Source organism: Eleginops maclovinus, chromosome 20 (assembly GCF_036324505.1).
Source record: "Eleginops maclovinus isolate JMC-PN-2008 ecotype Puerto Natales chromosome 20, JC_Emac_rtc_rv5, whole genome shotgun sequence".
Taxonomy (NCBI): domain Eukaryota; kingdom Metazoa; phylum Chordata; class Actinopteri; order Perciformes; family Eleginopidae; genus Eleginops; species Eleginops maclovinus.
In genome coordinates this window covers 29,257,484-29,270,588 of record NC_086368.1, presented here as the reverse complement: position 1 = coordinate 29,270,588, position 13,105 = coordinate 29,257,484, and the positions used below count along the sequence as shown (strand labels likewise).

Genomic DNA, 13,105 nt, shown 5'->3' with positions numbered 1-13,105 from the left:
CTAAAAACACTGAAGGACAATTTACTAAATATGATAACTAGAAGCTTGTCGATGAAAAAACTACTTAAATATTTCACTTTTATTGAGTTTATTAAATGAAACTGAAAATATTTGATGTAAATGAAATGTCTCAGGTTGGGAGGAGTTGTCAATTATGAGCCCACAGTCAGAATCAGTTAATGGATTAAACAGCAGAATAATTTCCCAAACCAAATTACAGTTGAAGGATGTCCCCATTGAGACTCATCAAGATTCATTCTGAACATGAGTCAGTCTTTTCTCTCAGTCCCACTGTTTGCAGAAGACTTTTTCATTGATGGCTTGTGTGGACAGCAGTAGCTCTGTTAGGATCTCGGTTTTGTAATTATTGTTTACGGTTTTATTTTGAAGTACATCTTGTTTTGTCACTTCCTGTCTTGTCCAATTTACTTCCTGTCTTTAGTTTCCCTCCTGTTTGATTGTCTGATCGTGCTCACCTGTTGCCCGTGTGTCTCCTCCCCCTTCCCAGCTGTTTCTTGTCTTGTGATTACCCTCCTCTGTATTTAGCCTGTGCTTTCCTTTGTGTTCTTTGTCGTGTCGTCGTCGTTGTTCGTCCTTTCTTGCTCTTTCCCCGTGATGTCTTGGATCGTCCTTTTTCAGCCCTCCTTTTTCCACTGGTTTGTCTGAGTTTTAATTTGATACTTTTCCTTGGTTGTACTTTTTGTCTGCGTTTTTGTCAACAGCTTTTTTAATAAATAAAAAACCCCTGCCTCCTCTATTTGCTTCTGCACCTGAGTCCTTCCCCCAATCCTGACAGTACGACACGACCAAAGAATGGACCCATCAGAAAAATTCGAGGATGCCTTCCCAGGACAAGAGGTCTTGATGGCCCACCAGGCAACCTCAACCCAGGTACCTCTGCTACCTGACCTCCACGTCATGATGCAGTGGCTGGCTGCCATGATAGAACAACTGGTCCCCATAGAGGCTATTCTATCTCCGCCCTTAGCACCGGCACCTGTTCCAGCTCCTGACCTGACTGGATACGCTATGGAGCCTCGTGTGGGAACGGCCGAACGCTACACTGCCCTTGCCCCGTCCTCCTTGTCACGTCAAGATTTTGCCCCGGCCTTCACATTGTTCCCAGGCCGAGTCCCGGCCGACATGCTTCCAGCTGCGGTCCGGCCCACTCCATCCCCTCCTACCCAGTCGGTGTCCCGACCGACTCCATCCATTCCTGTCCGGTCGGCGGCCCGGCCCACACCCGCCAACATCTGCTCCATTGGGGGTCCCACCGTCACCTGTTCCGATGGGGGTCCCGCCAACACCTGCACATGCTCCTTTGGGGGTCCTGCTGTCACCTGTTCCGATGGGGGTCCCGCCAACACCTGATCCTGTGCCGTTGGGAGTCCCGCTGTCACCTGTTCCGATGGGGGTCCTGCCAACGTCTGCTCCTGTTCCCTTGGGGGATCTGCCGTCACCTGTTCTGATGGGGGTCCCGCCAACAGCTGTTCCTGCTCCACGTCCTCCGGAGCGGTCCCGCAGCCCTCCAGAGGGGTCCCACCGCTGCCTACGCCGTCCTCGAGCATGGTCCTGTTGTCCTCCAGCCTGACCACCAAAGGCATCTCGCCGTCCTCCAGAGGCGTCTCGCTGTCTTCTAGCCTGTCCTCCAAAGGCATCTCGCCGTCCTCCAGAGGCGTCTCGCCGTCCTCCAGAGGCGTCTCGCCGCCCTCCTGCCCAGCCCCCAATGTGTTCCCTCGCCGTGACCTACGCCCCGGTTTCTGGGGCCTCACGGCCTCTGCCTTGCTCCCGGCTGTTTGTCTGCGTTTTTGTCAACAGCTTTTTTTTATAAATAAAATCTCGCCCTCTGTTACGTTGGAACCCCTGCCTCCTCTATTTGCTTCTGCACCTGGGTCCTTCCCCCAATTCTGACAAGCTCAGTCTGCTGGGACTTGGCTTAGCTACTGGTTCAAGCCCTGTTCAATTGTATATTCCCCTCGCTCAATCATGTGTACCCAATTTGGTTTCCACGGATCAGAATGTCCATAAGTTAGGCGGACTTAGGGGGGTCTTGAGGCGTCTTTGTAGATCCCACTTCAAGTCAATGGGACTTACAGTGTGGGGGGGAACGGACGTTTAAGAATCAGGTTTTTGGATGTTAATTAAATCTCCATACTGTTGAACAATACGCTCATATTTCGTGGGAGCCCAATGCATATCATTTGCAGCTGTTGGGCCCTTCAAGCTCCCAGATTTAACAAAGAAAAATGAAAACAAATGCAATAGTGTTCTCAACCCTTCAGGGTTTGAAAGTCTTATAAAAAAGCCAATTTCTAAAGATGTGACGATGATAGAGTTAGATCAATGAGAAAATATTGGGACGTTTTCAAAAGTCTAATGTAGTAAAAATAGTCAGAAATTCAAAATAATTGAAATTGGGAAAAGAAAATAAGAAGTTTGAAAAGAAAATCCAAAGGAAAAATAATTGGGAGGATGATTAGTGCCACATGAAGAAGGAGTTAGAGAATAGTGGGACATTTTTCAAAGATCATTGATCAAGCTGAGATTTAGAAAAAAAGTCAGAATTTTAAGAAAAAATTCAGAAATTTGAAAAAAATTGTTGGAAACACAAAAAAAGTCAAAAAGTTTGAAAAGAAAATCAAAAGGAAAAATAATTGGGAGACAAAAAGTGTGAATCTTTAAAAGAGGATGATTAGGGTCACATGAAGAAGGATTGAGAATGAAGAGAAAAAAGTGGGACTTTTAAAAAGTCCAACTTTAGAAAATCAGGAATTTGAATCAAAATTTTAAGAGATTAGGAAAAAAGTCAGAATTTTTAGGAAAAAAGTCAGAATTTTGACAACAATTGTTCGGGGGAGAAATAGTCCGAAGTATAAAAAATCTAAATTTAGAAAAAAAGTCTGAATTTTAGGAAAAAAGTTTGAAAAGAAAATCCAAAAGGAACAAATGATGAGGGTCACATGTAAGACAAGTTCAGATCTAATAAAGCAGATTCAGTCAAGGAAAGTGGATTAGGGTCAGCTCACTGTGTCTCAAATATCACACACTAATGATCATTGTACCGCTATAGTGGAGTCCAATTTAGGCTTCCATACAACACTGTAGCTGGCAGGGAAATCATAGCAGTTTGACCACAATACGTCATCTCCAAATACGCCCCAAACACAAGGCAACATATAAAGCTTGAGATTTCCGGGAGCCATATTGTTGGTGTCCAGGTCTACGTGCATCACCTAAGGTTAGTGCCAGCTGCTCTTCACTATCGTATCACTGCTGTGTTCAGAATACAAAGGTGTGGCTTCACTTAAACACACCAGATTTTAACGTCTCCTTCACTTGTTTGCGATGTTCGTTGTTAATCTTACACAAACTGAATTCTGGATGGTTTGGAAGACTCTTCAGTTAATCCTACAAACAATCATTATAGATAACAGGCAGTGCTATAGGGCGCTGATACCATACCTTTTATGACTCAATGAAAATACCTTTTATTAACAATAGGACTTTTTGTTGTGCACATCAGGTGCCAGAATGCATGTTCCTTATGACTGAAATAAGAACTAAGGGGTTCATTGTGTTTATTATAATGACTGATTTGAGAGATTTCAGCTTTGGTTATCAATGATGAATGAACTCTGTCAAATTGAAATGCAGCATTTATAACTGAAATGTACCTTTAGTTGCAAATATCATTTTGTCTGTCCTATAGTCCAATTATTTTGGCCCAGATACTGTTATTAAGCCAATCAATCAGATCATTGGAGAGGAACTGTGCCTTTATTGATCACTGATTCACTGACACTAGCCTTTTGGATGTTGTCCTCATCTTTAACATGTTACTGTTTTTCAGGTCTTAACGTGTACACCATCTTCATTACTGTACTTTAATGTGTGTACATTTCAATGCTTGCAAATACAAGAGTTGTATTTAATGTGTTCAGTTTTGTCGTTGATGAATCAGAACCTTTTCTCCCTGTCGTTGTTATTGAGTGGCTTTATTCAGGATTCTTTCAGGAGAACAACATCAGTTCTGAATGTCTATTATGGTCTGGTTGTTTCATGCATGGAAAAATACAATCTGAATAACTATCTTCCATCACTTCAGTGCTCACAGCAGATAACAGTATTTCTTCCAAGCTTCTGACGTAGAAGAGCACATGAATAATGATAAGAACACTACATTTTCACGGGCTTCCAGAATTACATGTATTTTTAATGATTATATTAACAATCATTTATTTTAAAAAGGGCGTTCAGACGAGGTTTAGAAGTGTGTGTTATTCCTGTTGTGCCTTCTTATGATATATATATATATATACCTCTTCATGTGTGTTTATACATACATGTGTGTATACTGTATATATATAGGTGTATATATGTGTTTATATATATACTGTATATTTTAAATGGTACGCTTTGGGACGGTGTAATGGTCATTTTTTCTATAACATGCCTAGGGGTTTCAAATGTGTGCCTCCTTCACTGAGAGGTGTTATCAGTACAGGCTATAAGACAACAGTAGCAGCCAATCCCTGCCGTCCACTTTATTGAATGTACCAAATGTGTTTTTCTTTTCAGTTTCAAGGAATGAACACGTCCTCTGCCAATGTCACCGTGGTTATACAGTATCGAGACTCCTTCTCTAAAGCTGTGGCCAAGAATTTGATTGTGGTGATGATCGGGATCTCCATCAACTACATCAATGCCGGCCTCATTCACACCTTCTGCAAACACCAGGTCAGACTTTCCTTTAACGTTTAGCTTCAAATGGATGTAGGGGGGTAGGGATGAACGATTGAATGGATGAAGAGGTATAGGGAGGGAGGGATGGAGGGATGGAGGGGAGGGATGAAGGGATGGAGGAGGGATGAATGATTGAATGGATGTGGAAAAAGGTGTTGTGCCAGATATCAGATATTTCTGAACCACAGCACACTCCAGATGTCTGAATGCAGGTAGCTTCATTGGGTAGCTGTCAAATGGAAATGATGAAGTGGAAAATGCTGTGTTTGGAATCACCCATTCACCTGGTTTAATTGTGAAGCTGACCCTCAGACTTCCAGGTTATCCAAACCTTGTCTTATATGTTGCTTTTCTTCCCACCCTCCAGATCTTCTACACGAATCCTCGGTACATCCTTTTCATTCACCTGGTGGTCAACGACATGATGCAAATGACGCTGTCACTTTTCATGTTCATCATCAGCTACACCTTCTACACAATCAATGTCTCCATCTGCTGCATCTGCATCCTGATTCTTATCATCACTACTGAAAACACGCCTCTGAACCTGGCCTGCATGGCGATGGAGTGCTACATCGCCATCTGCTTCCCTCTGCGCCACGTACAGATCTGCACCGTCAAGAGAACGCTGATGCTGATTGGTTTGTTCTGGATGACTACCATGTTGTCTGCGCTCCCCGATCTGTTCATCGCTTTGGCCACAGTGCCACTGGACTTCTTTCATTCTCGTATTTTCTGCCTGAGAAAAACTGCCTTCCCAAATCCCATCATCTTGGAGAAGAGAGATATCACATATATATTGTTGCTCGTTGTAGTTTGGACTACTGTCTTTTACACTTACTTCAGAATCCTCTCCACTGCACAGACAGCAAGCGACGATGCTAAAAAAGCCAGAAACACAATCCTGCTCCATGGGTTTCAGCTGCTGCTCTGCATGCTGGCATACGTATCCCCCCAGCTTCGAGATAGTCTGTTGCAGTGGTTTCCTCAGAACAGTCCAGACATCCTCTTTGCTTACTATATTGTTGTACAGGTCCTGCCACGAGCAATCAGTCCGATCATCTACGGTATACGAGACAAGACTTTCAGGGTGTACCTCAAGAAGCAGCTGTGTTGGATAGTTAGCAATAAGTAGCCTCTTTTTAGACTTCAGTTATGAACGAAAGGTAAAAGTGCTGCTACTCACAAACAAACCCTTCAGTCTCTTCTTCTTGTGGTTCTTGTAATCGCAGAAATATGCAGAAAATGTACATTTATGCAGCGCTTCTAAAAACACTGAAGGACAATTTACTAAATGTAGTAAAAATAGTCAGAAATTCAAAATAATTGAAATTGGGAAAAGAAAATAAGAAGTTTGAAAAGAAAATCCAAAGGAAAAATAATTGGGAGACAAAAAGTGTGAATTTTTAAAAGAGGATGATTAGGGTCACATGAAGAAGGATTGAGAATGAAGAGAAAAAAGTGGGACTTTTAAAAAGTCCAACTTTAGAAAATCAGGAATTTGAATCAAAATTTTAAGAAATTAGGAAAAAAGTCAGAATTTTTAGGAAAAAAGTCAGAATTTTGACAACAATTGTTTGGGGGAGAAATAGTCCGAAGTATAAAAAATCTAAATTTAGAAAAAAAGTCTGAATTTTAAGAAAAAAGTTTGAAAGAAAATCCAAAAGGAACAAATGATGAGGGTCACATGTAAGACGAGTTCAGATCTAATAAAGCAGATTCAGTCAAGGAAAGTGGATTAGGGTCAGCTCACTGTGTCTCAAATATCACACACTAATGATCCTTGTACCGCTATAGTGGAGTCCAATTTAGGCTTCCATACAACACTGTAGCTGGCAGGGAAATCATAGCAGTTTGACCACAATACGTCATCTCCAAATACTCCCCAAACACAAGGCAACATATAAAGCTTGAGATTTCCGGGAGCCATATTGTTGGTGTCCAGGTCTACGTGCATCACCTAAGGTTAGTGCCAGCTGCTCTTCACTATGGTATCACTGCTGTGATCAGAATACAAAGGTGTGGCTTCACTTAAACACACCAGATTTTAACGTCTCGTTCACTTGTTTGCGATGTTCGTTGTTAATCTTACACAAACTGAATTCTGGATGGTTTGGAAGACTCTTCAGTTAATCCTACAAACAATCATTATAGATAACAGGCAGTGCTATAGGGCGCTGATACCATACCTTTTATGACTCAATGAAAATACCTTTTATGAACAATAGGACTTTTTGTTGTGCACATCAGGTGCCAGAATGCATGTTCCTTATGACTGGAATAAGAACTAAGGGGTTCATTGTGTTTATTATAATGACTGATTTGAGAGATTTCAGCTTTGGTTATCAATGATGAATGAACTCTGTCAAATTGAAATGCAGCATTTATAACTGAAATGTACCTTTAGTTGCAAATATCATTTTTGTCTGTCCTATAGTCCAATTATTTTGGCCCAGATACTGTTATTAAGCCAATCAATCAGATCATTGGAGAGGAACTGTGCCTTTATTGATCACTGATTCACTGACACTAGCCTTTTGGATGTTGTCCTCATCTTTAACATGTTACTGTTTTTAAGGTCTTAACGTGTACACCATCTTCATTACTGTACTTTAATGTGTGTACATTTCAATGCTTGCAAATACAAGAGTTGTATTTCATGTGTTCAGTTTTGTCGTTGATGAATCAGAACCTTTTCTCCCTGTCGTTGTTATTGAGTGGCTTTATTCAGGATTCTTTCAGGAGAACAACATCAGTTCTGAATGTCTATTATGGTCTGGTTGTTTCATGCATGGAAAAATACAATCTGAATAACTATCTTCCATCACTTCAGTGCTCACAGCAGATAACAGTATTTCTTCCAAGCTTCTGACGTAGAAGAGCACATGAATAATGATAAGAACACTACATTTTCACGGGCTTCCAGAATTACATGTATTTTTAATGATTATATTAACAATCATTTATTTTAAAAAGGGCGTTCAGACGAGGTTTAGAAGTGTGTGTTATTCCTGTTGTGCCTTCTTATGATATATATATATATACCTCTTCATGTGTGTATATTTATACATGTGTGTACTGTATAGGTGTATATCAGTGGCGGGCCGTGCATTTCACACCTAGGCCTTCAGTGATGTCCTACACAGTCCTACCTGAATTATTCCACCTCTTAATGCCATCATTATGACGCCATGGCTCTACAAACTATACATTTAGACAGAAACGCAGTATAACCGGGCGTTGCATCACCTTAACATAGTCAAGTACAACAGAGTTATATTAATATTTCTGAAGCATTTATAATCAATACATCAGCATTTACAGTTAATTTAATGAATCAGATTATCTGACAAACCGCTCCTTGACACCTGTGTCTGTCACATAACGCAGGACAAGTGCCAGCTGTGCTTTGGTGTCTCGCTGCTGCCTTGGTTAGACAACTCAAGTTTGCAAATGTAGTGTGGCTCCAAACACCAAATCGATCAGTTGCAAATACCAGGCATTCCCGGCAGTACAATTTGCAGTGCCTCTCGGAGGCTGTGAGCCAGGGGTACCGCTCGTAGTTTCCCTGCTGTGCTAGGCTCGCTAGCGTTGGAGTTGGTAGTTCCCTTTTCAAGATGTGTAGCTTTACTTGAAAAGTTAGTTTTGAAAATGGCGTTGTAATTATATCTGCGACCAAATTCATCTCTTCTCCTCCTTCAGCCATTGTGGGTTGAAAAAAATAGCTTGTAGAAATCTACACAAATTAGCTCGCTCAAGTTCTAGTTCTGTTTGCTAGCTTTGCCCATAGACTGTATGGCTCTGCCTACTGCCTAGCTCTGCCTCTCAATAGTGCGTATCCAATCAGAAGATGTGCACGTGCTAACGTTAGCGTACGCCTGCTAGCTGGCCCGTTGTCGCCACCTCGAAATCTGATTGGTTAACGCCACAGTTTTGTTTGCGTTCACTTTAAGCTTACAGCCGCCCGCACTGTTGATTCTGAAGGCCTAAGGGCAGATTTCTTTGACCCTAGCAACACATTATGGCTGAAATATGATTGGATAAAAGCTCTAACATAAAGGCCAGCCCTCCAAATCTCGTTCTGAGGCTGGAAGCAGCGCAGCCAAGACGAACGCTATAAAATGAAGAGAATAGACTATGGGGAATAATTTAATACGTATTTGTGGAAAAAATATATCAAAATTTAATTTATATTCTGATGATGTTTAGGCCAACAGAGAAGGCCTTGCTGGCCCTGACGGCCCACCACTGGTGTATATATATGGGAGGTGGTGGCGAAGTCCATAGGGGCTTGGCCTGGGAACTGGAAGGTCACCAGTTCAAGTCCCCGAAAGACCAAGTGCCACCGTGGTGTCCCTGAGCAAGACACTGGTTACCTACACTGCTCCCCGGGCGCCGTACATAATGGCAGCCCACTGCTCCTAACACTAGGATGGGTCAAATGCAGAGACCGCATTTCGTTGTCCTAGTACTTGTACTCTGTGCAATGACAATAAAGTTGAATCTTATCTTATGTGTTTTTATATATATACTGTATATTTTAAATGGTACGCTTTGGGACGGTGTAATGGTCATTTTTTCTATAACATGCCTAGGGGTTTCAAATGTGTGCCTCCTTCACTGAGAGGTGTTATCAGTACAGGCTATAAGACAACAGTAGCAGCCAATCCCTGCCGTCCACTTTATTGAATGTACCAAATGTGTTTTTCTTTTCAGTTTCAAGGAATGAACACGTCCTCTGCCAATGTCACCGTGGTTATACAGTATCGAGACTCCTTCTCTAAAGCTGTGGCCAAGAATTTGATTGTGGTGATGATCGGGATCTCCATCAACTACATCAATGCCGGCCTCATTCACACCTTCTGCAAACACCAGGTCAGACTTTCCTTTAACGTTAAGCTTCAAATGGATGTAGGGGGGTAGGGATGAACAATTGAATGGATGAAGAGGTATAGGGAGGGAGGGATGAAGGGATGGAAGGGAGGGATGAATAATTGAATGGATGTGGAAAAAGGTGTTGTGCCAGATATCAGATATTTCTGAACCACAGCACACTCCAGATGTCTGAATGCAGGTAGCTTCATTAGGTAGCTGTCAAATGGAAATGATGAAGTGGAAAATGCTGTGTTTGGAATCACCCATTCACCTGGTTTAATGGTGAAGCTGACCCTCAGACTTCCAGGTTATCCAAACCTTGTCTTATATGTTGCTTTTCTTCCCACCCTCCAGATCTTCTACACGAATCCTCGGTACATCCTTTTCATTCACCTGGTGTTCAACGACATGATGCAAATGACGCTGTCACTTTTCATGTTCATCATCAGCTACACCTTCTACACAATCAATGTCTCCATCTGCTGCATCTGCATCCTGATTCTTATCATCACTACTGAAAACACGCCTCTGAACCTGGCCTGCATGGCGATGGAGTGCTACATCGCCATCTGCTTCCCTCTGCGCCACGTACAGATCTGCACCGTCAAGAGAACGCTGATGCTGATTGGTTTGTTCTGGATGACTACCATGTTGTCTGCGCTCCCCGATCTGTTCATCGCTTTGGCCACAGTGCCACTGGACTTCTTTCATTCTCGTATTTTCTGCCTGAGAAAAACTGCCTTCCCAAATCCCATCATCTTGGAGAAGAGAGATATCACATATATATTGTTGCTTGTTGTAGTTTGGACTACTGTCTTTTACACTTACTTCAGAATCCTCTCCACTGCACAGACAGCAAGCGACGATGCTAAAAAAGCCAGAAACACAATCCTGCTCCATGGGTTTCAGCTGCTGCTCTGCATGCTGGCATACGTATCCCCCCAGCTTCGAGATAGTCTGTTGCAGTGGTTTCCTCAGAACAGTCCAGACATCCTCTTTGCTTACTATATTGTTGTACAGGTCCTGCCACGAGCAATCAGTCCGATCATCTACGGTATACGAGACAAGACTTTCAGGGGGTACCTCAAGAAGCAGCTGTGTTGGATAGTTAGCAATAAGTAGCCTCTTTTTAGACTTCAGTTATTAACGAAAGGTAAAAGTGCTGCTACTCACAAACAAACCCTTCAGTCTCTTCTTCTTGTGGTTCTTGTAATCGCAGAAATATGCAGAAAATGTACATTTATGCAGAGCTTCTAAAAACACTGAAGGACAATTTACTAAATGTAGTAAAAATAGTCAGAAATTCAAAATAATTGAAATTGGGAAAAGAAAATAAGAAGTTTGAAAAGAAAATCCAAAGGAAAAATAATTGGGAGGATGATTAGTGCCACATGAAGAAGGAGTTAGAGAATAGTGGGACGTTTTTAAAAGATCATTGATCAAGCTGAGATTTAGAAAAAAAGTCAGAATTTTTAGGAAAAAATTCAGAAATTTGAAAAAAATTGTTGGAAACACAAAAAAAGTCAAAAAGTTTGAAAAGAAAATCAAAAGGAAAAATAATTGGGAGACAAAAAGTGTGAATTTTTAAAAGAGGATGATTAGGGTCACATGAAGAAGGATTGAGAATGAAGAGAAAAAAGTGGGACTTTTAAAAAGTCCAACTTTAGAAAATCAGGAATTTGAATCAAAATTTTAAGAGATTAGGAAAAAAGTCAGAATTTTAAGAAAAAAGTCAGAATTTTGACAACAATTGTTTGGGGGAGAAATAGTCCGAAGTATAAAAAATCTAAATTTAGAAAAAAAGTCTGAATTTTAAGAAAAAAGTTTGAAAAGAAAATCCAAAAGGAACAAATGATGAGGGTCACATGTAAGACAAGTTCAGATCTAATAAAGCAGATTCAGTCAAGGAAAGTGGATTAGGGTCAGCTCACTGTGTCTCAAATATCACACACTAATGATCCTTGTACCGCTATAGTGGAGTCCAATTTAGGCTTCCATACAACACTGTAGCTGGCAGGGAAATCATAGCAGTTTGACCACAATACGTCATCTCCAAATACGCCCCAAACACAAGGCAACATATAAAGCTTGAGATTTCCGGGAGCCATATTGTTGGTGTCCAGGTCTACGTGCATCACCTAAGGTTAGTGCCAGCTGCTCTTCACTATGGTATCACTGCTGTGTTCAGAATACAAAGGTGTGGCTTCACTTAAACACACCAGATTTTAACGTCTCGTTCACTTGTTTGCGATGTTCGTTGTTAATCTTACACAAACTGAATTCTGGATGGTTTGGAAGACTCTTCAGTTAATCCTACAAACAATCATTATAGATAACAGGCAGTGCTATAGGGCGCTGATACCATACCTTTTATGACTCAATGAAAATACCTTTTATGAACAATAGGACTTTTTGTTGTGCACATCAGGTGCCAGAATGCATGTTCCTTATGACTGCAATAAGAACTAAGGGGTTCATTGTGTTTATATAATGACTGATTTGAGAGATTTCAGCTTTGGTTATCAATGATGAATGAACTCTGTCAAATTGAAATGCAGCATTTATAACTGAAATGTACCTTTAGTTGCAAATATCATTTTGTCTGTCCTATAGTCCAATTATTTTGGCCCAGATACTGTTATTAAGCCAATCAATCAGATCATTGGAGAGGAACTGTGCCTTTATTGATCACTGATTCACTGACACTAGCCTTTTGGATGTTGTCCTCATCTTTAACATGTTACTGTTTTTCAGGTCTTAACGTGTACACCATCTTCATTACTGTACTTTAATGTGTGTACATTTCAATGCTTGCAAATACAAGAGTTGTATTTCATGTGTTCAGTTTGGTCGTTGATGAATCAGAACCTTTTCTCCCTGTCGTTGTTATTGAGTGGCTTTATTCAGGATTCTTTCAGGAGAACAACATCAGTTCTGAATGTCTATTATGGTCTGGTTGTTTCATGCATGGAAAAATACAATCTGAATAACTATCTTCCATCACTTCAGTGCTCACAGCAGATCACAGTATTTCTTCCAAGCTTCTGACGTAGAAGAGCACATGAATAATGATAAGAACACTACATTTTCACGGGCTTCCAGAATTACATGTATTTTTAATGATTATATTAACAATCATTTATTTTAAAAAGGGCGTTCAGACGAGGTTTAGAAGTGTGTGTTATTCCTGTTGTGCCTTCTTATGATATATATATATATACCTCTTCATGTGTGTATATACATACATGTGTGTATACTGTATATATATAGGTGTATATATGTGTTTATATATACTGTATATTTTAAATGGTACGCTTTGGGACGGTGTAATGGTCATTTTTTCTATAACATGCCTAGGGGTTTCAAATGTGTGCCTCCTTCACTGAGAGGTGTTATCAGTACAGGCTATAAGACAACAGTAGCAGCCAATCCCTGCCGTCCACTTTATTGAATGTACCAAATGTGTTTTTCTTTTCAGTTTCAAGGA

The 13,105-nt window shown here is 41.0% G+C and overlaps 2 protein-coding genes across 2 annotated transcripts; both read left to right on the top strand.

Moving 5' to 3' along the window:
* The first annotated feature begins 4,582 nt into the window (after positions 1–4,582).
* On the top strand, positions 4,583–5,878 carry LOC134882238 (odorant receptor 131-2-like). The gene is made up of 2 exons (XM_063909849.1): positions 4,583–4,737; positions 5,111–5,878. Exons 1-2 carry the CDS (start codon positions 4,588–4,590, stop codon positions 5,876–5,878), a joined length of 918 nt encoding a protein of 305 aa, XP_063765919.1. The 5' UTR covers positions 4,583–4,587.
* A 3,590-nt stretch (positions 5,879–9,468) lies between these two features.
* On the top strand, positions 9,469–10,740 carry LOC134882237 (odorant receptor 131-2-like). Its single transcript, XM_063909848.1, has 2 exons — positions 9,469–9,618; positions 9,973–10,740. The coding sequence occupies exons 1-2, from the start codon at positions 9,469–9,471 to the stop codon at positions 10,738–10,740; spliced, it is 918 nt and encodes a 305-aa protein (XP_063765918.1).
* The last annotated feature ends 2,365 nt before the right edge of the window (positions 10,741–13,105 follow it).

Excerpts from the sequence above, each read along its gene's own strand:
- LOC134882237 (XM_063909848.1), top strand. The coding sequence starts at position 9,469 with ATGAACACGTCCTCTGCCAATGTCACCGTGGTTATACAGTATCGAGAC. Across the intron at positions 9,619-9,972 it reads ACACCTTCTGCAAACACCAG|ATCTTCTACACGAATCCTCG; the intron begins GTCAGACTTTCC and ends CCCACCCTCCAG.
- LOC134882238 (XM_063909849.1), top strand. The coding sequence starts at position 4,588 with ATGAACACGTCCTCTGCCAATGTCACCGTGGTTATACAGTATCGAGAC. Across the intron at positions 4,738-5,110 it reads ACACCTTCTGCAAACACCAG|ATCTTCTACACGAATCCTCG; the intron begins GTCAGACTTTCC and ends CCCACCCTCCAG.